The sequence below is a fragment of the Thunnus maccoyii genome, chromosome 12, assembly GCF_910596095.1.
Source record: "Thunnus maccoyii chromosome 12, fThuMac1.1, whole genome shotgun sequence".
Classification (NCBI taxonomy): Eukaryota; Metazoa; Chordata; class Actinopteri; order Scombriformes; family Scombridae; genus Thunnus; species Thunnus maccoyii.
The window spans coordinates 9,778,895-9,801,687 of record NC_056544.1 but is presented as its reverse complement, the minus strand read 5'-3'; the positions used below and the strand labels follow the sequence as shown (position 1 = coordinate 9,801,687).

General features: G+C 39.7%; 2 protein-coding genes across 2 annotated transcripts in view; one reads left to right on the top strand and one right to left on the bottom strand.

Moving 5' to 3' along the window:
• cdc73 (cell division cycle 73, Paf1/RNA polymerase II complex component, homolog (S. cerevisiae)) overlaps window positions 1–22,793 on the bottom strand; it is a 31,189-nt gene that overhangs the window by 4,671 nt on the left and 3,725 nt on the right. Inside the window, exons 8-13 of the mRNA XM_042428808.1 lie at window positions 20,104–20,202; window positions 19,591–19,669; window positions 15,109–15,173; window positions 2,590–2,647; window positions 1,071–1,106; window positions 835–922 (exon numbers count right to left, since the gene is read on the bottom strand). Of these exons, the coding sequence (XP_042284742.1) occupies window positions 835–922; window positions 1,071–1,106; window positions 2,590–2,647; window positions 15,109–15,173; window positions 19,591–19,669; window positions 20,104–20,202 (425 nt within the window). The remainder of the gene's footprint in view (window positions 1–834; window positions 923–1,070; window positions 1,107–2,589; window positions 2,648–15,108; window positions 15,174–19,590; window positions 19,670–20,103; window positions 20,203–22,793) is intronic.
• LOC121908634 (beta-1,3-galactosyltransferase 2) lies at window positions 4,767–12,144 on the top strand. Its single transcript, XM_042428810.1, has 2 exons — window positions 4,767–6,259; window positions 8,894–12,144. Exon 2 carries the CDS (start codon window positions 9,058–9,060, stop codon window positions 10,330–10,332), a length of 1,275 nt encoding a protein of 424 aa, XP_042284744.1. The 5' UTR covers window positions 4,767–6,259; window positions 8,894–9,057; the 3' UTR covers window positions 10,333–12,144.

Below are 22,793 nucleotides of genomic sequence, written 5' to 3'. Positions count from 1 at the left end.
GAGAAATATTATGACATTTTCACAGCATATGAGTTACGATGTATGAGTTATATGATGAGTTATATGCGAAACATACAATTGTATAATATGCAAATATAATAATAATAAAACTATATTTGTACAGTATTTTTCAAAACAATAGTTACATGGTGCTTCACAGAACAACGGAGCACCGTAAGCTTAAATAAAACATGTATTTGTGTCCATTGTTCTCTTGTCTAACAGGAGTTTCCTTGTTAGCCTTAAGCTGATTTTATGCGTTATCACCCGATCCCCCAAAATGTGTTTAACCGCCACAACAGGTTTTTCAAACTCATTATTGGACACCCAAGCCAAAATTATTAGGGAATATTTCTTGAGCCTCATCATATCTGCTATAGTTATGGGTTACAGTTCGTTCCAAGCATAGATAATGTGTTTTACTGCCAATCAGATAGAGATAGAGAAAAGGGATATTGTGCCACTGGGTGTATTAAAGCATAGTGTGCATTGAGTACATGATGTGCTGCAGCGTTCATCATTTAATTCAATTTAATAATTGTGAAGGAAAACAACTGGCTTATGTTTGCATACTGGGATAACCGCCACTGTGATTTTATGATTACATATAAAAAAAAAAACTTTGAACAATGTCAAACAAAAGTTGTGATTGCACGAGTCTCATGTAATGAATATGACATTTTCAAAATGTTTAAATTCCTGCCTCAGTATTAATGGTTTTGATGTGACATACTAAAGAGGAAGATGTTATCAAAATGTTGTTTCATTGTGAAAACAAGTAGTTTAAAGGAAAACAGTGACAACTTTAAAAGTTCAATAGGAATATATACTTACTTTAGATCCTGCAGAAGATCCTTCGCATTGAGCATTGTGATGAGCGAGGTGGTGGCTGCTGGGATGATGACGATGGGTGTCCGGGACCCTGTTCAGAGATTCAAAATAAAAAGTCTTAAAAGCAAGTTGGTTTATATTACTTAACATGTATTGTAAAGTATGCTGTTTTTTTTTTTCTTTTTTAAAATCAATGAGTATCATCAAACATAGTATCTAACTGAATGAAAGTGATGTACCTTTCTTCTGATTTGGTGGAGGTCTGGCTTGTGAAACTAGAGGGAAAGAAAAAAGAAAACTGCATGTTTGAATAAATACAAACAGTATGTAGATATCATCCACAGCTCCCACAGAGCAACACTTATTTGCTGTTATTTATATTTAATGCAGAGGGCTCATTTGAAAAGCTAAAATAAACAAATATTACTCCCATGTGAAACAGTACTGTGAAGAAACTGAAAGCCTCAGACATTTTGTTTTAAAGGCAGCAAGTATTTTGTTTAATATGCAAGGAGTGCATTCCTGCATTCCTCTCTTCTGACCATCTTCTTTGTCAAGTTCTCTATTGATCTAAACCGCTGCTGCAGTGCAAATGTGTGAGGGTTAGGTTATGAGGTTATCAGTTTCGACACACAGACTGATGCTGCTTTGTTGTGCTCTTGTGTTCTTAAAAAACAGGAAATCATCTTGATTCAGTCTTTGCTGAGGACTCAAACAGACATGGGATTCTTCTCTCCAAACAAAAGTCCCTTTCACAGAGGCAGTTTGATCCAGAAATCATGTGCATATTTTCGACGTTAGTCATGTGTTAATGTGTCACATGTGGCAAGAGTCGATATTCCGGAAACGGTGACAGTTTAAGCAGTTTTCTGCTTAAAACTGGGTGAAATTCCTGGTGATTTTTCCTCTTTGGGTGAGCAAAAGCAGTATTATTGCTAGTTCAAGGCCCAAAAACATGAGGGCATTAAACCTGGTCACAGCCAAAATGTATTTTTTTTTCTCTAGGTTGCGTACCTTAAAAGCACCGTTCCACCTTGTGTGATTCTACATTTTACAGATGACAGCTAATATTGTGAAAAGAGGAAATCCCTTGGAGATATAAAAACTCTGAATCATGTGATGTTTTTTCCTCTCAGTCTCTCTCTAGAAGCTGTGGGTGACATGCAGCGTTGGGAGGGAAACCTCTCACAGGCAGAACAGACAGGACTCAGGCAGCCCCATATCAGTCAGGTAAATGTTACAGAGGTAATGATAGAAAGTAGTTGACTTTTTCTAGTCTCCTAAACAACTTACAGTTAATAACATGAACATAAGGTTTTGAGAAGAGATATTTGACATTTTGACCCTTGAGAAAGGAAATAAAAACAGGGTGGAGGCAGAGGGGTAAGAAAGGTGATGCAAGAATGAGATAATATTATATCGTTAATGTCAGTTACTCTATTTGTTTCCAGCAGTTCAGTGATCTGATTTCAGGTCTGTTTAAACACAAAACTGTAAGACTAATCCAGTTAAAAAGGTACATTTCTGGAGAAAAAAACCCCAGGTAATTTTTTCCTGCGTATAGCCCTAGCTGTTTCATGTCAAATGATTGTAGTATAGTTCTTCTCACTTCCTCCTCCTACAGAATACTCGTGAACTACAAAACAGAGAGTTATTAAACCACTGCAGCAGCCTGCAACTGCAATATGCAACTCTTACAGAAACACAGAGCAGACATTATGCATGAATGTGTGTGAACATTTTGAATTTAACACTAACCTGGACGTGGGACAGGCTGCAGTGCTGGGGTCTGGGCCTTCCGAGCAGATGCCCCTTCCTGAAAAACACACCAAAGGTCATATTCAAAAACACAGTTTAACAAAGTTATTTCTGCCATTTGTGTTGGTGTGCATGTGAATCCAAAAGCTCAACCCACTGAATGGTAATATTTTTTTTGAGATGTGAGGAAAATAAGGATTAAAAAAAGAAGTTGAGTTACGGGAAAATGTGAAAAGTTCCATTTAAAGGATGTGACCCTTTTTCCACGTTAATAGAATTCTCCTCGGAAAACATGGTTCTTTGTTGATAGCTGCTCATCCTCCACTCCCCCCCCTCCCCTCACAGTCACTATTGATTTCTTGTGGAGAAGTAAATGTGTTTGTGAGTGTGTTTGTGGTGAAAAAGGAGGAGGGGGCTGTAAAAGGTCACAGCAAAGGTCCCAGTCTAGCAATAGTCCAGTGAATCATCCTGTGACATTCCCACAGGCTGGAACTCACACTGACAGAGGAACTACAGAAACATGCAGAGCTGGCTGGCCTGTGTGCTGAGGATGAGGCTTGTTAAGTGCCAATATTGTCAAGGGTGTTGTGTTTGATGGCCCGTAGTTATTCCAGAAATCAGAAACAGCAACAACAACACTCTACATAGTCATGTCATAAATGAATAATAGTTGAACAGAAATGTGTACATAATACACTTTCGATGCCAACTACATAGTAAACAATCTAGCAGTCTCTAGATGGATCCAAGCACATAAATCAGAGCTGCTGCACAGTGTGGGAAAGAATAATCCCTCCAAGAAACGCTGGACATTAAACATAAGCCACCGTCTCTCTTGCATCTTAAATTTGGCTCATTCACAGTTCTTCATTGCTAAAGTGAACCAACATTTATACATCTATGATAGTTTCCACCTTGTTCATGCTTCATCCAGATGTGCAGATTTTAGGACTGTAACATGCATTTTTTTTTTTTTTTTGAACAGTGAACCTGTCGTTAATTTTTCGATTCACTGATTTTTTGTTTAATCTATGAAATGTCAAGAGATTGTGAAAACTGCCCATCAAAATTTCCCAGAGCTATGTGAAGTCTTCAAATTGCTAGTGTTCACCTTTTGCATTTTTATGTTGTATGTAGTTATGTAATAGACACAATTTCGGGTGTATTTTTTTCCTTACAGAGCTGGTGGATTATTGTCACATCATTTGAATTATTTATTGCCTTTTTTTTTTTTTTTTTTTTTTTTTTGAATGGGAGCTGGGAAGATTATGTTCATGTTTAACTATTTTATAGGGATATGGTGAAGATAACATTTATCTTTCATATGATGAAAGAAATGCAACAAAACTATGTTCAAAAACATTTTTCAAGCTGTCCTTAAGTGTTAAAAGTGTAAACAAATATTTGAGACTGTTACACATGTCGGAGTGTGTGTGTAGCTTTCCTTATCATGCTCAAGAGGCCCCCTAAAATAAATGATTCAAGCCACGTTTCCTTAGTAAAAATAATGAACAGTGTGTGAATATTTCATAAGATTCATTTACACTGTCCTCCAGCATCAACAATAAAAAAAATTCTTCTGAAGGAGCCAGAAGGCGTCGTTGTCCCCATGCTGTCCACTGATGTCAAGACAGTTCAACCCTGCCCATGCAAGCAACTCTGAGCGCTTTCAAAACAAAAGCTCTGAGCTGAGGTTGAGAGAACAACATCAACACATTGTCAGCACTTTTACAAGAATATTAACTGATTATAAACAACCGAACCTTAAGTATTAGTGGGCCCCAAGCTCTCTTGATGGGCACCAAATTCATTTTCAACCCCCCCCCCCCCATCCTACTAGCTGCGGGGCAGAGTCTATCAGCAGCACAGCAGGATCAGTCAATTACAGAAAAACTGCTTATCTGCAGCTCAGCAGCAGCCCAGGCGCTTGTGCATCCTCTTCAGTGATATTATGCTTTTGCACCAAGAGATGCTTGGCTCCACATTTACAATATAGTATTTAAGGGATTGCATGGTGCTGGAGTGCAATCAACTAATAAAACTGTGTGTTTGTGTTTAGTATGTAAAGTATGTGGAAGTCGTAATAATAATAATAATAATAATAATAATAATAATAATGATAAAAAAAAGAACGAAGAGAACAACAGGGTGAATGAACTGAACACATCTGACTTGACTAAAACTTGTGTCACGCTCAATTCCTGATGCAGTTTTAGACTGCTGATATGTGTAAAGATCGGCCAAACAGCCTGACCAGTGAGATCAATGGAATGCAACACAAACTACTGTCAGTTTGCAATGGATCTCATACTGTATCCATTTATATGTAGTTTGTGGATACCAGTGAGCCTGCTCAAACAGCTACTTTTAAAATATTCTTTTATTGGAAGACAAAAATGCATCTTTTTCGTCAGTCTAACCTGTTCGACTATGGAGACACTTGTATACTTTAGCATACACACTAAGACTGTCGGTATTTAATTATTCCCATGGGCACAAATGCAGAAAAACAAAAGTACCCCTCTTCTCCTCCCCTCCTCCCAGTCCTGCTGTGGTAGAATCAAATTACAATGCCTGAATATGAAAATTCATGGCCTTGTAGACCACCACGGTTGAATGAGCATAGTAGAATTGTTTTAATTATGTGTGCTCTAATCATCATAAGCACAAGAGATTGGCACATTTAAGACTGCCACTACATGAGCTGCGCAGTCCATTAATGCACAAGTAAGATCAGATTAGGCAATTAACAACCCTTAAGAATTTGTTGAAGAAGCATCGACATGAAGGCTTCTTCCCTTCTCCTCTTGATTCACAGCACGCCAAATTGAGATAATGCTTTATTCCTCTTTCTGGAGAGTGGGCGTGAATACAAATAGGTCAGGAACCCAACCCCCTCCCCTTTAACAGAGCAGGCAGCAACAGCAGCAGAGACAGCGTGACGTGGTGGGAGAATGTACCGCCACCAAGCCTGGAGCTGCCTTTTAGAACGAGCACACAACTCACAGCGCTACCTCCTGTTCATCCTCCTCCTCCCCCGCAGTTTTCGCCCCTCTAGCCTTCACACAGGCAACATAACAACAGCACAGAGTAGAGCGTGAGGGGCTGCTGAGTGAGGAGGGCGAGAAGAGGAAAATGGAAACAAAAAAAGGATAGAGAAGCACATGGAGAGAAGGGAAGTTAACACGAGAGCGTGTGAATTGAAGAAGAGGAAACAAGGATCTGCACGGAAATAAGAAAAGCTGAACTACCCGGGAAACGGAAGGCATCATCCGTCTATCTACTTTGATATACACAAAACGACGAGCGAGGACGCTGAATGGACCCACAGCTGCAGCTAATTGTCAACTGTCAACCAGAGGCAGCGGCAGCAGCAGCAGCAGCAGCGCAGCACCGTTAGCATCAAAGCCTCTGGGGACAATGCGCCAAGGCAGATGGAGACTGCAACACTGGAGCTCTGACATGTTCTGCCCATGCAAGCACACGAACACACACTCACTTTCCATGCAGGTGGTAGATAACCACTTGTGCCTGAAGACAATTACATTTCCATGTGTCGGTTGGATTGAAAGAAGAGCATGATATTTCAACCGTTTTAGAGTGAATGGATGAGCACCACATCCAGGAACGATGGACGCCAGAAAGAGAAGAGTTCTTACATTAAAAACAGGTGAGCTTATGTTATGGAATGCGAACGCACAACAACATAACCGTACAATCAAGAAAAAACTAAAATCCATGCTATGCAATGCTTGTAATAAAATGCAATCAGTTATTATGTATTGTACAGGATGTGACAAGTGTGCTTTTTCAAAAAGGAAACATTCCTCTCTGTTTATGTTGATTCATGCAAGACTGCTAACAGAAGTCCTTCAAGTGCTTCTTTGAGCACTCACGAACAGCTCTTTGTCTTGTTGGGGTGCTTTAAGGGGGTAGTGTGTAGTTCAGTAAAAAACTGAGACCACACTCCACTTCAGGGTGCTAGAGGCACACAAACATAAGCTGTTCTTCTTAGAACCAGTCTTCATCTGGAGCCAGTTAAAAAAAAAAGAAGGTGGAGTTGAGAAAGAAGAACATATTCTACATTCTTTCTTGTTCTGTAGGCAACATAAGATATCCCTTTAACCAAATAAATGTAAATTATGTGACCTAAATCATGTTATCATTAAGACAGGTAACAGTAAGAGAGCAACTTGAGTTTTGAAAAGAATACAGAGTTTCGTTTGTTTAAATCTTCCTCCATCAGCCTGCTGTGCACACAAACCACCACTGAGTGCTAAAAATACATGTGCTAACATGCAAACTTCATGAGTTTTTCTGCAAGGTGCCAAAGCCACTGACATTAAAAAAAGTAATGACTTCTTATGATTTGTTGCAGCTGGTATTTTAGCATGATGATATTAAGTCTTCTGTAGAGCCACCAGAGAGTGGTCCACAGATGAGCTGCAGCTGGAAGGAAAATGCATTTTCAGACCTGCCAACCCCGGACGAATGTTTTGATTACCACTTCGGCAACCTAGATGCATCTGATGCAAAACAGTACTGTCGTAGAAATTGTCTGAAAACACTAAACACACATATAAAATAATACACAAAACACTGCTGGGTTGAAGATTAAAAATTAATATTGTACAATAAGGAGACAGAACACACAAAGATTTGCATCAGTTCATGTCAGCAAGCAAAAAGCAAACCCTACTCTATTATAGTTGGAGAAGGAACAAAGAAATGATCTGTGATGGGTCAATATATATTATCTTAAACACTTTCAAGCAATTGGCATAAGGCCATGAGATGATCACACATGGTCACACATTCACCTCATGCATGTCACATATATGGAGTTGTACATTTTTAAGACATAGGAACCCAGAGACCGCAAAACCAGAAGTGGCTCTTGACCCCTTGATGTATTCTGCTACTACCAAGACCCAGAGTATTACCTTCTTGGGCATGAAACAGGATGGAGAAGGCCAGTGGGCCTCTCAGCAATAACGAAAGAATATGTCTGTCCAAAGGCATACACAGAGAGTCACAAAGAAAATGTGATGATCTCACTTAACCTTTATATATTAAAATAAGACTGTCCTTTTGCATTTCATTACTTTTACAGTATATCATTTGCATACATGCAGCAGTCAAACAGACATAAAAGTGAGGGAGGCACGGACATGAAAAGTCTTGATACAAAAATGGGTTGTTTACAAAAACATATGCAGATGCCAATACTGTTAGTTGGCCATTTATGCCTGTTTGTTCATTTGTCTTTCACATAACTTATCAAGGAACACAGTTTTACTTAGGCTATACACTAATCTACCGACACTGCTTCATTTCTATAGTTTCTATTGTTTACACCTCCAAAATAATCAAAATCCAAATAAACCAATTCGACTTTTGAAAATATGATTTTCAGATACTTTGAAAAGATGATGACAATATAACTGTAAAACCCAAACCAGCCTCAGACTATTTTGTGGCTATGATGAAATAAATATCTCACACACACACACCACACCACACACTTCCTGGTAACTTTCTAGGCAACGTAATTTTCTGTAGCACATGCACTCGCTTTTTTCCCCATCGTGCTATGATCTGCTCCTCTCATTATGGTTTGGCTGCAAAAATAATTATGAATACACATTATGAAAAGTCATGTTTAACAATTGACAAAAAGGCAATATAACTTAATATTACTTTGACAACTGTTATGTCTGTTGAACAAGCAAGCTAGCTTGCAAGTTGTGTAACGTTAGGCTAACATTATTAACGTTAAATATTTTCCCGAGGTTGGCACGTCTGTGTTAACTTAAGTTAACTCAATTAATAATAACAAAATAATAATAACTTTATTTGTATAGCACCTTTCATACAAGAAAAGCAGCTCAAAGTGCTTTACAACAAGAAACTATGCACCAATAGAATTCACAATTTCAACTTTCCACATCAACCTCAGTCTGATGCCTCTTGCTGTTAGACTTGAACACTGCAAGTGCACAACTGAACTCACAGACATCACCAGCTTTTTGTGTAGCTTGGAGTGATAAATCGTACCAGTGTACTTTTTTATGTCAATATTCAATCTTAATTTACTATATTTGATTTTGCATTTATAGAAAAATATTACATATACTATATGAAATTATTCTTATTTAAAAATAATATATTCTTTTTAGGAGGGTGTCATTTAAACATTAAGCATTAAGAAAAAGATCATAACATTGGTAATCTGGACCTTAATGTCCCTATGACATCCTGTGTCTTATTGCTTAAATATGTCCTCCTCTCTTCCATCTCCTAGGCAATCACTGGATGTGCAACACTAGAGCAGACTCGTACCTTACAGCCCCTTAGTCGCCCAACCACATACACGTAACTGTGTCTCCAGGGATCAAGACCTGGTCAGGAGCTGCTGACGATTGGCCAATCTGACAACCGTCAGAGTGACTTAGTGCTGCCAGAACCATGCAGTGGAGACGACGCCACTGCTGTGCACATACAGCTAAACTTCTCTATCTCCTCTCACTACTGGGTGTGCTGATCTTTCTGGTTCATCAGGTGTGGCTGCCTAGGCTCAATGGTATGCCATGGTGGAGAGGCCATCCTGTGGTGTACGGAGGTGGTGGACTTCAGACCATCAAAGCCAGATGGAACATGAGCTCCCAACATTCAATGTGGAGGTTTGTGATTGTTCCTCAGCCGACTTTCAAGGCTGACACTAACATCAGCTCCCATGAGAAGGAAGCTGTCTCCCCTCCTCAGGGAGACCCAAGTTTTGAGAACTCTCTGGCAGCCAACACTAGCCAAAGTGAAGAGGGAGACCTTAGTAGCACAATAACCCATGGGCCTTTCCCTTATATCATCAACGAGCCGGATAAATGTGCAGAGAGCAGACCTGCGCCGTTTCTGGTGTTGCTGATAGCCACTGAGGCTCGGCAGGTGGAAGCGAGGAATGCCATACGGCAGACGTGGGGGAATGAGAGTGTGGCTCCAGCTCTGGGATTCATCCGCCTGTTTCTGCTAGGGAAAAATGAGGGGGAGCTGGGGCTTTTACAGCAAAGGATGCTAGAAGCAGAAAGACGGAGGTATCATGATATCATTCAGCAGGACTTTCTGGATTCCTACAAAAACCTGACCATAAAGACATTGATGGGAATGAACTGGGTGGCAGTGCACTGCCCGCAAGCCAGCTATGTCATGAAGACAGACAGCGACATGTTTGTCAACACAGAGTACCTCATCCACAAGCTGCTCAGGCCAGAACTGAAGCCCAAGAAGAACTACTTCACGGGCAACAACATGAGAGGATTTGCTCCCAACCGAAATAAAAACAGCAAGTGGTACATGCCCCCTGAGCTGTACCCGAGTGACAAGTATCCCACCTTCTGCTCCGGGACTGGTTACGTTTTCTCGGGAGACTTGGCGAGAAAAATTTACAGAGCATCTCTGAGTATCCGACATCTGCATCTGGAAGACGTGTATGTGGGAATATGCCTGGCCAAGCTCCAGATTGAGCCCACGCCACCACCAAATGAGTTCCTATTCAACCACTGGCGGGTGTCTTACTCCAGCTGCAAGTACAGCCATCTCATAACATCACACGGGTTTCATCCCAATGAACTACTTAAATACTGGCATCACCTGCAAAGCAACAAACGCGATGCCTGCATCAACACATTAAAGGAGAGAGTGGGAAGGACACACAGCAACCGAATGAATGGAGAGAAAGTAGCTCAGTAACTGAAAAAGTTTTCAGTTGCAAAAAAACTACAGATGATTCATTTCTGCACATGCTTCTTAACTTTATATCAAGGGAGTGCCACATTTTATCTGTATAGAAATGTGAATTCTGCATAAACTGATGAAGTGCTATAGAAACTAGAATAGAGTTTCTGTACACAGTTCTATTTTACAAAAGAAAAGGCTCATGAGTGTTTCACTATGCTGCAACAGTTACTTTTTTGTAATAGTGTAATATCTACTGTATGTCTTTTATATATACAGACAGTCAAACTAGAGGGGACAGGGTACAGTGCCAATAAACATTTCCACATGTGTATCAAATTGTTAATGAAGTCAATTCAAAGGATTTCAACGTAATGTCAGCTACTAGGGATGGTTGCAGAACGAGGGACTAGCTAAGTTTTTCTTTGTAATATAACTGGTCCAACTATGAAACAATATATATATATTTTTTAGGAAATTACATTTTAATAAGTAAAGTTATCTCACATTTGAGGATTTTATATAGAACAAAATGTCTCTATTGTATCATCATAACTCCAGTGCACATGTACAGATGGAGATGCAAAGAGACTGCCTATAAAGGGATGTGTGACTCATATGATTTTCACACCATGGTGATCAGTTGTGATCACAGGGGCACCGGATGCATTTCAGAAGTGCAGGGGCCAAAAAGTTCCTGTTTGTGTGTGTTTTGTGGGCACAGACACATTCCACATGTGTGCACTACTAAACATGGTTGCAGCGTGATAACTTTCCAGAGTTGTGAATATGACCGCTGTGCAGTGTTTTTCTGATCAGCCTTTAAACGAGATAATCTGTTACTCCAACCGGACTGCTGGATCACATTTCACTGTCTCACCGACACTTAAAACGACACGCCCACACCAACGCAGCCCCTTATTGTTTTACACAGGACTGCTTTTTCACCATAAGGGCTTCTTTATTACAAACAGTTCCACAGACCTCTTTATATAAAGTCAATGGTGTAGATTAGTAGCAGAACACAGAACATTAATTATCGTCAGATCCTGACTGATCCTTTTAATGAAGTTTCCGCTGCTGTGCCACGTCACTCTGTCACATTAAAATACCAGTTTTGAGGAGCAGAAATATGCGGAGCTCGGCTCAAACTATCCTGAGCTGAAGCAGTGGCGGCCCTGGACCCAAAGCTTTGGCACTGCGCTCACAGCTGTTGTGTTCACAAACGAAATGCGCACTTTTTTACCATAAGTGTTGCAATATAGGGGCATTTGAGGGGACACAGTGATTCACGACTTAAAAAGAATATGGGAGGAGGGTAAAGTGGCCCCCTTGGCCCCCCTACTTGCAGCGCCAGCGGTTAGCCATTAAGCAAGTAGTAAGCATATCAGTAACGTGATGTCACAGAACATTATGAGAAGATGAGTGTTTTCATGCCTCTAAATGTGATCTTAAAACTCTTGAGATTGGAGCTGCCGCGTTTACCATGGTAACACATTCATGTTACGCCCCTGAGTCAAGCTTATCAGTTGTTTTGTTTTTCCTGGAAATACGTCTGAAAAAGTGGGCTCGTCTTATATTTGGAGTCTAGACAATTACGTGTTCACAACATCAGTGGTGTAAAACCGACTCCTGCACGGAGTGTTGCATTATGGGTTGTTTGTAGCCTTAATGTTGCTAGGCTACTGTCTTAAAGTCTGTTTATAGTGAGTGTGTTAGAGTCAATCAGCACAGAAAGTGTTTCGTTAGTCCAGTTTAACCTGCAGGAGTTTCTGAAAGCTCGTTTAACGTGTTTTTCTGGGAGGAAATAAATTTGCGACGAGTGAAAACGAGTCCAAAGCGTCTTCCGACGTCTCTACTGCGGAAATGGAATATATCAAGCTGCCAAATACCACTGTCACAGACACTGACTGTATATAAATACTGACGACTTGTCTCCACTTCCTGCTGCTATAGAAAAGTGAAGCCAAAATATCTCCTTTCGGCCATCTTGCTTGTGTGATGTCATTTGGAGCTAGAGTCTGCTTTTCCACAAAATGCTGTCAGATTGATTTTTTAAAATGTGAACAATTCATTATATTAATTGTTATATTTTAATCATTATAAAAGTCTATAAATAGGCTATGGGTGATCAATATTAATCTGAACAAGTTTCAACACCCATGCAACTATTAGCATTGGAGTCTGAGATCATAGGAGCAGTCACAAAAATGACTTAAAACACTTTTTTACACATTAAACATTAAACACACTGATGAGATACTTCCCAAGGATAGACTAGGATGATAGCTGCGAGTCATGTAACAGCTGTGACTGCCAAACTGTCCGTGTGGGTAGTTAATTTTAGAAGGGGCATTATGGCCACACTCGGGGGCATCCTCAGCACTGACCGTTTGGCCGTGGTGTAATTCCTGCCCTGCATGAGTGTCATGTTTTACCTGCAAAACTCGTGTTTTGATGCTGTTGTTCATTGTTTGTGATGTGAAAACATCAGAGAAATTAAAACTGCGAGCAGCGTTGAACGGACGCTCGCGCCTTTGCGCACGTCGGGCCGTGGCGCAGTCGAAGGGCTTCTGTCACGGGCATGTAGATGTCTTCAGACCCGGGCTGTTTTCAGACAGTGCAAGACGGAGATAAACATCACTTCCTTTGTCCACTATTTTGCCCGCTGCTGGGGCTGCTTTGCTGCAATTTTGTAGGGGGCGCTATTCAGCCAGTTTGCATCACTGACTGAATATTGTCATGTACACGTGTTCAGGCCGGGAGTCTTATCAAACATGTAAAGTTTGGTGCAGATTGGAGCATGTACAATAAAGTTATAGCAACTTCCTCTGTCATGGCGAAGCATTAAATCTCAATGGTGCGAGGATGAGAATTTTCTGCAGGGTGAGACATGTCTGTCTTGCTCACACCTGTGTCATCAAAATTATGCAAGTTTTGGGCCCATTCACTTGAATTTCAATTAGTAAACAAAACTCGTGATGAGTTTGTGTGTAAAACAAATTCATTTCCTAATTTTCATCAAGATTATTTTTAGAAAAGTAAAGACTTTTAACCCACATGACCTGGTCAGAGGTTGATTGAAATGTGTACTGTCAGGTGTGTAGAGACAATAAGTAACTGCAGCTGGACACAGAAAAATACTCATATATTTGAATGGAGAGTGTGAGCAAACCACTAGGTGCTTGGGCCCTAATAAAGGAAAAACTGCAGTACAAAGCTACAAATTGTAGTTTTGATTTTATTTTTCTGCAGCACTTTATCACTAAACTGTCACTCTCACTCAATGAGCTCCATTCAACCCCCACACCCACCCACCCCCTCCTATTCTCTCTCTCTCCCTCTTAGTTGGAGAGGAGAATGTCACTCTTCTTGTGAAATATAAATCCCATGACTTTGGCCAAATCCTACATTAAAATATCACATTTTTTTGTAGGAAATTTCATTGCGAATCCATTGATACAGGTTTCAAAGTGGTCAGACTTATAGTTTAGACATCAGAACTATTTGTTTGACACAAAGTCAATGCCTAGAGATTGCCTCCCCATTGGTTTACATTGTAAGGTGTGATGTGGCACTACAACTTTCAGGGCTTACAATATCTAAATCGTTCGAGTTATTACAAAGTTTTTAACAACTTTTGTTCAGCACAGTGTGATCAGTCATGTGTTCAAGTTTGAAGCCGATACCATTAACGCCCTAGGAGGAGATAGCATTTCTTGGGGGTCCAAAATTGGCACAAAGTCATACTTTGATGGGCATATTGCGGACTTCCTGTTGGATTTAGGTCAGGGGTGTCAGTGTATGATTTGTAGGTCTTGAATTTTTTTTCTGGTCTAAAATTATCTGTGCTCTCCACTGTGTCTGATCACATGACACAATGGTGAGACCTGGCAAAGTGTGCAAAACCCCTGACTTTGGGCTTAAATTGCTGAAAAACTACAAAAGATATCACTAAACAATCTGATAACTTTGAAAGTTCAAAGTTTTGTGAACATTTTAAAGTCTGAATGGCGTCTGTAGGATATGGGACTTCCGAGCAGTTGAGTGTCAAAGTGACAAAGGTTCCAACTCAGTTGGATGGTTCGTCCCATAGACTGCCCCTTTGGGGCTCAGGCCCTAATAAAAAGCTTGCATCCTGGTATTAGTTCAGTTATAAAATCCGAATGCACGCGTCTCCTCTGTCGGCTGCTGACAGCACTATCAGCCGGAGAGTCGATAACACTGGACAGTAGAAAGGAGACGGTAAAGATACTGGTACACATCTGTTTAAACAGGAGTTTAGTCAACTTTGCATTTAACACTATAGTAGTGTAGCAGGAAACACAGTTGCTCTGCGTCATGCTGTTGTCCTCCGCTTCCATCATCTCGAGCCCACTCATTTTGAAAGAGCAACAGCCAATGAGGAAACTCTAACACTTGGCTGGCCGATCAATGGTGTAACTTCATCACTCACTCACGGACAACTGCGGTTATAGGGCTGGTCCGTGAGTAAGTGCAGCCAAAAATCAATATGGCAGCACCTCTACTTGAGATGGTAAAATAGAATTAGCAATACCAGCGAGTTAGTTTTTCATAGATTGTCACATTTGCCAGATATTACTCAAATACTAAAAATGAAAAATGTGATTTTACTGATGCAGTAGTCACTGATGCTGCAAGTCATTATGTATGAGTCACATGGCCATAATCACAGGCATAATATCTTACAACAATTATAAATGGGTCTTTCCAGATGTGTGTTGTGTGCTCTGGAGTTAGCCTGAGCAAAACAGTAAAATCTGTTCTTACCGTCACTGACTTCAGAGTCATGCCGTGGTAGGTTCCCATGGTATCAATCTTGAAACCCTCCGTTTCTAAGAAAACACACAGTGAGTTGTAGATTAACAGCAGAACAAAATGGGTTCTTTTCAAAAGTAAGCGTAATAACATTTGATTCCCAAATATTGTTTAACAAGTTTGCACCTTCCAATTCTTACACTCAGTTTCCCCACTTAATAAAAACTTTGATGAAACAGTAGAGATATGGTTGAAATTTCCAAAGTATGTCATCCCTACTGTATGTACAGTAGTTGCTGAAAGTGATGTGAATCTGTGTTACAAATGTAAATGCAAGTGTAGCCCCGCTAATTCAAAACACAGATTGGACCACACAGTCTCGCCTTTTAATTGGAGCGGAAATGATAATTCAAGGAACTTGAATCTGAATCCTTGATTGAAAGCAGCGCAGCTATGTTGCTGCACTGGAACACAGTGTCAAAATGTTTTGAAGTGACATTATACCAGTAGAATAGTGACATATGAAAATATTTACAGACTTATGTCACTGAAACAACACTCAACTATGAGTATTTTTCAGCCAAATAATACTACTAAAGTACTAATTATACTTTCCAACAAGGATCTTTATACATACATTTTTCATCGTGCTATGATCCGTTCCTCTCATTATGGTTACAGGTTTGGCTGCAACAATAATTATGAATACACGCTATGAAAAGTCACGTTTTACAATCTGTGACACACAGACAATATATCCTAACGTTACTTTGCCATCTTAAATGCCTGGTGAGCAAGCAAGCTAGCTTGTAAATTATGTAATGTTAGGCTAACGTCATTAACGTTAAATATTTTCCCAAAGTTGGTAGGTCTGCGTTAACTTAACACAATTCACAATTTCAACTTTCCACATCCACCCCAGTCTGTTTACATTTTCAAACAAGTTAAAAGTATGTTGCCGTTGATTTGCAGTCTCCTGAAATGACATCACGCATTTGTCAATCATGACCATGACCATCCCCGCTTGATATTTGGGCATGTATTTGGGTGAAGGCTGGAGGAATTAATCTGGTGCTGTGATTGGTTGAACTCTTCTTTTTCTATTGCTTTTCAGCAGGCTACATGCTGCTGCCTCTTGCTGTTAGACTTGAGTACTGCACGTGCACAATTGAACCATGGATGTATGAATTGAACTCACAGGTATCACCAGCTTTTTGCGTAGTTTAGAGTGACAAATCGTACCAGCGTACTTTGATGTCAAAATGCGTACCTGCTACGCAAAATACCTACAGGTTGGCAGGTCTGGTTACACTATGAAAATTGTAAAGTTTTTGCTACTTCCTCGCCAGTTCTTGAATCATCAGTGGTAGGATTTGGGGTTCAACATACAACCTGCCTTTAAAGAGTTACAAAGAGTTAAAGTAAGATGGTCCATATGGAGGCATGTGTATCTGTGACAAACACAACAAAGTAAAGTAAAAAATAGTGGAGTAATGCTTAAAGCTGTACTGATAATTCATCTCTACAATGATATCCAACGGTAAGCCAAAAGAATTAAGGATACTGTTAAGTGGAGAGCTATTTTCAATCAATTGTCCCTTCACTTCCTGTCTTTTAACAATGTCTCTGACCCACTTACATCTGGTATTTACATCTGATCGCAGGCCTTTGTTTTAACACCTGATATTAATCTCAGTGTTCCTCTTATCTTGACTTGGTCTGCTGCAGCTCACCCAGAATGCTGCAGCCAGAGTCCTCGCTAACACCATGAACGTGGAGTACACTACATTGGTCCTTAAATCACTGCACTGGTTTCCCGTGTGTCAAAGGATAGATTTTAAAATCTTATTACTTGTCTATAAAGTACTAAATGGTCTTGGGCCTAAATACATCTCTGATTTACTTGTAAATTACAAACCATCCAGACCCCTCAGGTCATCTGGGACAGGTTTACTCAAGTGTTCCCAGAATCAAAACCAAGCAGTGTAGTGCAAGCCCAGCGGCCCTAAGCATCGGGGTCTTTTGAAGATGTTTTTTTAAACTTAACTGTGTGTACAAGTATCGTAGCTCCTTAAAACAGCTAGGCTACTTGGCAATAGCTCATTGCATAGCGAGTGTTCAGTCGAGAGATAGAGGGGGAGGGGAGGGGAGGGGGGAGTGAGTGAGTTGTTGAGCTGGTTTTCAGTGTATGAAAACCATGAAGACTAGGGGTGAGTTTTTAGCAAGTTTTGGTTAGGCAGTTAGGAGGAAATTCTCTGTGAGGGTAAACTTGTGTCTCAAGTGCATGTCCGGTGGTTAACACATTATTGTCTTATCTGCAATATGTAATTACAGCTTCCTTTTTTTGAGGCGCCTAAGGAAGTGGTTTTGGATGGTTGCACAAAATGAGCAGCTATTTTACATTGTAGAGCACTTTAAGATTGAAATCAGTGACAAAGGCGCAAGGACACACTTAATTTTAATGGCTAACTTGTACAAGATGAATGTGTTTGCTAATGGTTTGTCCTTTGAACAGCAGAGGGAGTTATTGCTGTTGCAAATGGAACATGAAAAGTTAAAGTATTGGGTTGAAGTTGAGAAAATGAGAAAAGAAAAGTGTGGAGTTGATAACGAGTTGGCTTTGGAAAAAATGTGTGTGACAGTGCAACACAGAGCAGGCTAGGATCACTTTGCATGAAAAATTAAGTTTGATAAGAGAAGGTAGGTTGAGCCTGGAAGCTGGTCAAGGGCTAAGTGGAGATAGTTTTTCTTCAGGTAACCGCTCTTCTCTGAATTTTGATCTGTTGGGTAATCTGCGGCTTGTTCCAAGGTTCAATGAGAGGGACCCTGAAACATTTTTTTCCTCTGTGTGAAAGAGCGGTGGACGCTAGGGGCAGGCCTGATGCCAATTGCACAATCATGTTGCAGTTTGTACTAACAGGGAAGGTGCAGGAGGCGTATGCAGTTTTGTCTGTGACAGACAGCTTGAGTTATGCATTAGTGAAAGCCGCTATTCTTAAGGGGTATGAGATGGTTCCCGAAGCTTATCGCCAGCAGTTTAGGAATGGTGGGAAGGAGGATAAACAGTCCTACCTTGAATTTTCACCTTAGACTGTAAAAAATAATGGACGTAGCCACCGTGATGTCACCCACTTGTTTGTGGACTCCTGTTTTAAAGCCTTAAGTTTGCATTTTGACTATAGCCATCTTGGATTTTTGGAGCTAGAAGTGACCATATCTGGACGAGAGGGTGGAGGTGACCCTAGCGCTAGCTGCTAGCTTGGTTAGCAATTTTCCTCAATCTCCTGAGAAACCACTGGGCCAATCATCCCAAAACTTTGTCAGGATCATCTGCGGACTTCACTGATTTTAAGTTGTTAAGGAAACTTCAGTATGTCAATCCATTTTGAAATTACACATTTCTAAACCTGTGTCTTTCAGTTCAACTTTATATAAATGCTCATAAATCAAAATTGGCTTAAGTTATTGTAACCAAACTTGGTGCATGTGTTTGAATGCCAGGTCGAAGCATTGCTACACAGTCCTGTGATATTCGGCTACTAACTGCAAAAAAGTTTATATTTCATAACTGGCTGCACCAATGTGTTTCACACAATCTAGGGTGATGATTCAGTCGATGCATAAAATTTGGTAATGACTGATTAAAGTCCGCATGGCTTATTACAACAAATCTAAATTTCAGATTCCAAACTTCAAAAAAATCAAAATAAATCACCCTTATGTCCTACAGAGCTGAAATCTCTTCAGCACATCCACTGAATTGTGACAAAAGTTTGCCTCACTGCAAACTATGGTCAATTCAGAAGTCTGTCTATATATTTTTCAAAATATGCAAAGTCAATTAACATCTATATCTCCACAAGTCTTCATTCAATTGCTACCAAAATTCTTTTGGACATTCTTTGGATACTACATATCACATGTTTCAAATTGTGTTCAGATTGGTCAAACTGTGAGTCCGCAGTGGTATTAAGTGTCTTACTATAATTTGTTTGTTCTGTAACATTTTCCATTTCATCCAATTTTTTAACAAAGTTCACCAAAATATTTGACAATACAACTGAAAAAAAAAGCAGGTTGATGAGTGATTTTTTTCAGAATTGTATCCCCAACAGTTAAATTGTGATTTTTTCAAGTTTTGTGATGTCCCTCTCTCTACCTTCTACTTGATCTTCCATATCACATGTTAATACGGGTCTAAATTTGGTACGTGTCTGGTGATGGTTACCATAAAGAGCAACTATTGGGTGCTTGCCTTCAATTGTTCCAAAAATAAATCCAGTTATTTCAGCTGGTGGTCACTGACATTTTACTTCCACATGAGAAACGACTCTTGTCTCTTTAGGTATTTGCTGATTAGAAGACATTACTAGTTGCTAGTAAAACATTACAAAGAGCAACGACCAGCAGAGTAATCTTGGTACATTCCTTTACAGCTGCATGCAATCTCCATCATCACCATTCAAGACTAAAATTAGCACAAAGAAAACTCACCCTCTTTTCCTTTGAATCGCTCCTGATCGTATCTGTTGTAGGCAGCAGGGACAGGCTGCTTGTTCCTTAGGGACGGGTCCTGGAGATGATATGAAATAATACAAACTACTAATTACATATCTGTCAATGCATTCTTAGTAGCCATTTATAAACCTGCCTCTGCTTTCAGGAATTGAATAGCTACCGGCCTTTTCTACACAACCCTCAAATTCATTTCAGGCTTTTTTTTTTTTTGACAAAATGAATGTGTAAGGAGAAGTAGCATTTCACTGTTTTGTCCAAGTCATGTTCTTAAATCGGCAGCAATTCAATTTAGTAAATTAAATAGTAGGGTATAATTTAAACATACATAAACAAACAAATGAACTAATGAGTTCTGGAGAGATTGTTAGTATAAACAATCCATAAGCCATTCATTTTGACTGATGCCCAGTGCACATTAAACAACCTTGAAAATATGAAGAAACTGAGGTATAGTGTGTTTATAATGTAGACAGAGAATGACATTCTTACCACTTGAGTAGTGTTCTGTGCTGGTCTTTGCTCTGGTGCTCGCCCTTCTTCTCTGGCTTTCACTGACTGGAGAATGGCAAAGATGTTCTTGGAGAAGTTCTGCGGAGAAGCAATACAGATACAGATTTGATTAGCTGCACAAAAAAGCATTAACTTTCTCATCATTTGGTCAACTACAAAAACAGTATCGGTGTTTCAGGGAACCTAACCAAAGGCTTTGATGTAAAAAGACAAATCATACAAAACTGATTCACAGGAGCTGTTCATTCTGAACAATTTTGAAAAGATGTCCTGGATGATATTAATGTGTGCTCTCAAGTTAGCCATTTAATATTATATATAAAAATACTGTGAGTACAGACATCTACAGGCACATCAGAGCTTTAGCATCATGTTATGAAGCAAGCTGCTTTGTCTCATGCTATTCTTTACCAAAGGCATGTGCAGTAGAGTAAAACACATGTCAGTCTTCATCATATGGGAACTGTATGTAACCACAGCTTCTCCCAAAAACTCCCTCAACCTTAAGGGGAAGTTCAGACCGACATCAGCATCTGTGTGGAAAAACCCAGCCCCATTGATTTGAATGGGGGCAGCGTGTTTATGCGGCAGGGGTGTCACTGCAGAGGATTCAGCAAAAACAAAAACAAAAAAAAACAAACAAAAAAAACGCAGCGGTCCTCCGGCAAAAAGTTGAACCAGACTCAAACTTTGCTGCAATGCAACCCTACATCATCTGGCAAGGTGCTGCGTTGGCCAATCACATACTTGCAAGCACACATACACAGTGGATTACTTTGTTACATGAACCCCGTGTTCGACTGTTAACCTCAGATCGTCGCTACAAAAGATAAAACAGTTGCCGCAGTGATAACTTTCCAGATTTGTAAAATCCTGTCTTGACTTCCTTGATTGTATTTCACTGTCTCACCTGTACGTCAAACAACACCACCGCAGCCCCTTGTACTGTTTTAATGCAGGGCTGTTTTTAACAGCATTCAACTTTGCGCATGTATTTATGAAGCAAGTGTGTTAAGTGTCACTTAATGTTGTGTCATGACAACATCACATATAACCTATAGAGAAAAAGTGTGACATAAACGTACAAAGCTGAGTTGTCCTCTGCAGTGTTACAGTGCATCTTAATTTAATGTCTTAGATTATTTAGAAGATAATTTATGTTACTTTATTTATACCTAAACCTCACATCACCTTAACTAGACACACCTATGTCTAACAGTCATGAGTGTCTGTCTACATAAAGGCAAAAGAGCAGAAAGTCAACCACAACTCAAAATTAAAAAAAAAAAAAAAAAAAAATTATGTTAGGTTAATAATCTGGTAACATTATCATGAATACAGGTCAGTGATAACACCTGCACTGGCGTCCCCACAACTTGCGAGATCAGTATAATGGCATCAAAATGAGAGAAAGATTGAGCTAACAGAGAGTTGGCTTCATACCAGCACCTAGTCATGTTGGTAAACGCACATGGCATCATTATATTTAAGACTTGTTTTCCCTGTTCACATGACAACAGAACCTTGAACCTTAAGATTTAAACTCTGTGAAGAAAGTTTGAAAAAGCATAGTTTGCATGTAAGAAATGACAAGCTGAAAGGAATGAAAGGCCAAAACACAGAGGAAAATATTCAGTTTCAGATTTAGTCAGACTGGTATTGATTGACTGGGATTGAACGATTTACATCCTGACAAAATAATCTCTCTGAGTACATATAAAGAAACTATGTAGACAAACATACCAAAGTCCTCCAGTAGCACAGCAAAAAAAAAAAACAGATGCCACTGGTTTATCCAAGAATAAGTACACACAGGCTGAACATTGTGTTTTTGCTGCCATCTAATGGTTAAAATGTTCACCTTGCAACACATAGGGGGCATTTTCACCCTTAGTTTTCCCCACAACCTGAAAGTTTATGTTTAGTAAAATGTAAAAGTTGGTGTGGAACTCAGAAGAGTGGTCTTGGGTGCAGCTCAAGAAGGCAAGAAGGATTTGTTTATGTTTGGATTTGTTCACTAGTAATGTAAAGCCATCACATAGACTATGATTACAGTATCAGTTTAGGCCTGAAAGTCACACTTTGATAGGATTAATCACAACAATGAGTTCACCAATGTTTACACCACAAAATGTATATTTGGTGAAAGTCTGCATTAGTATGAATCAATTTCCTCAATGCCAGATCTGTCTTGTTTGAAGCCAGTGTTGGAAATAAAAGGGGGAGCAAGGACAAAAATGCCTCAAAAAATCTCAGAATGCCCCTAAAAACCGTGATTGAGGGGCAAAAAATGGCAGTTAAATGGAGCTCATTTTTGAAGGATACAGCAGAAAGGTCTATATACATACAGTACATTATATACAAACTTTGTATGAAGTTTGGGGCTATTATCATTTATTTTACAATAATTATAGGTCTTATATGTATAATCAGTAGTGGGGATGAACTATGAGGGGAAGGGAAAAAATGGAGTAAGAGTGACAGTTAAGTGATAAAGTGCTGCAGAAAAATAAAATCAAAACTACAATTTGTAGCTTTGTACTGCTGTTTTTCCTTTATTAGGGCCCAAGCACTGAGCGGTTCACTCACACTCTCCATTCAAATATATGAGTATTTTTCTGTGTCCAGCTGCAGTTACTTATTGTCTCTACACACCTGACAGTACACAT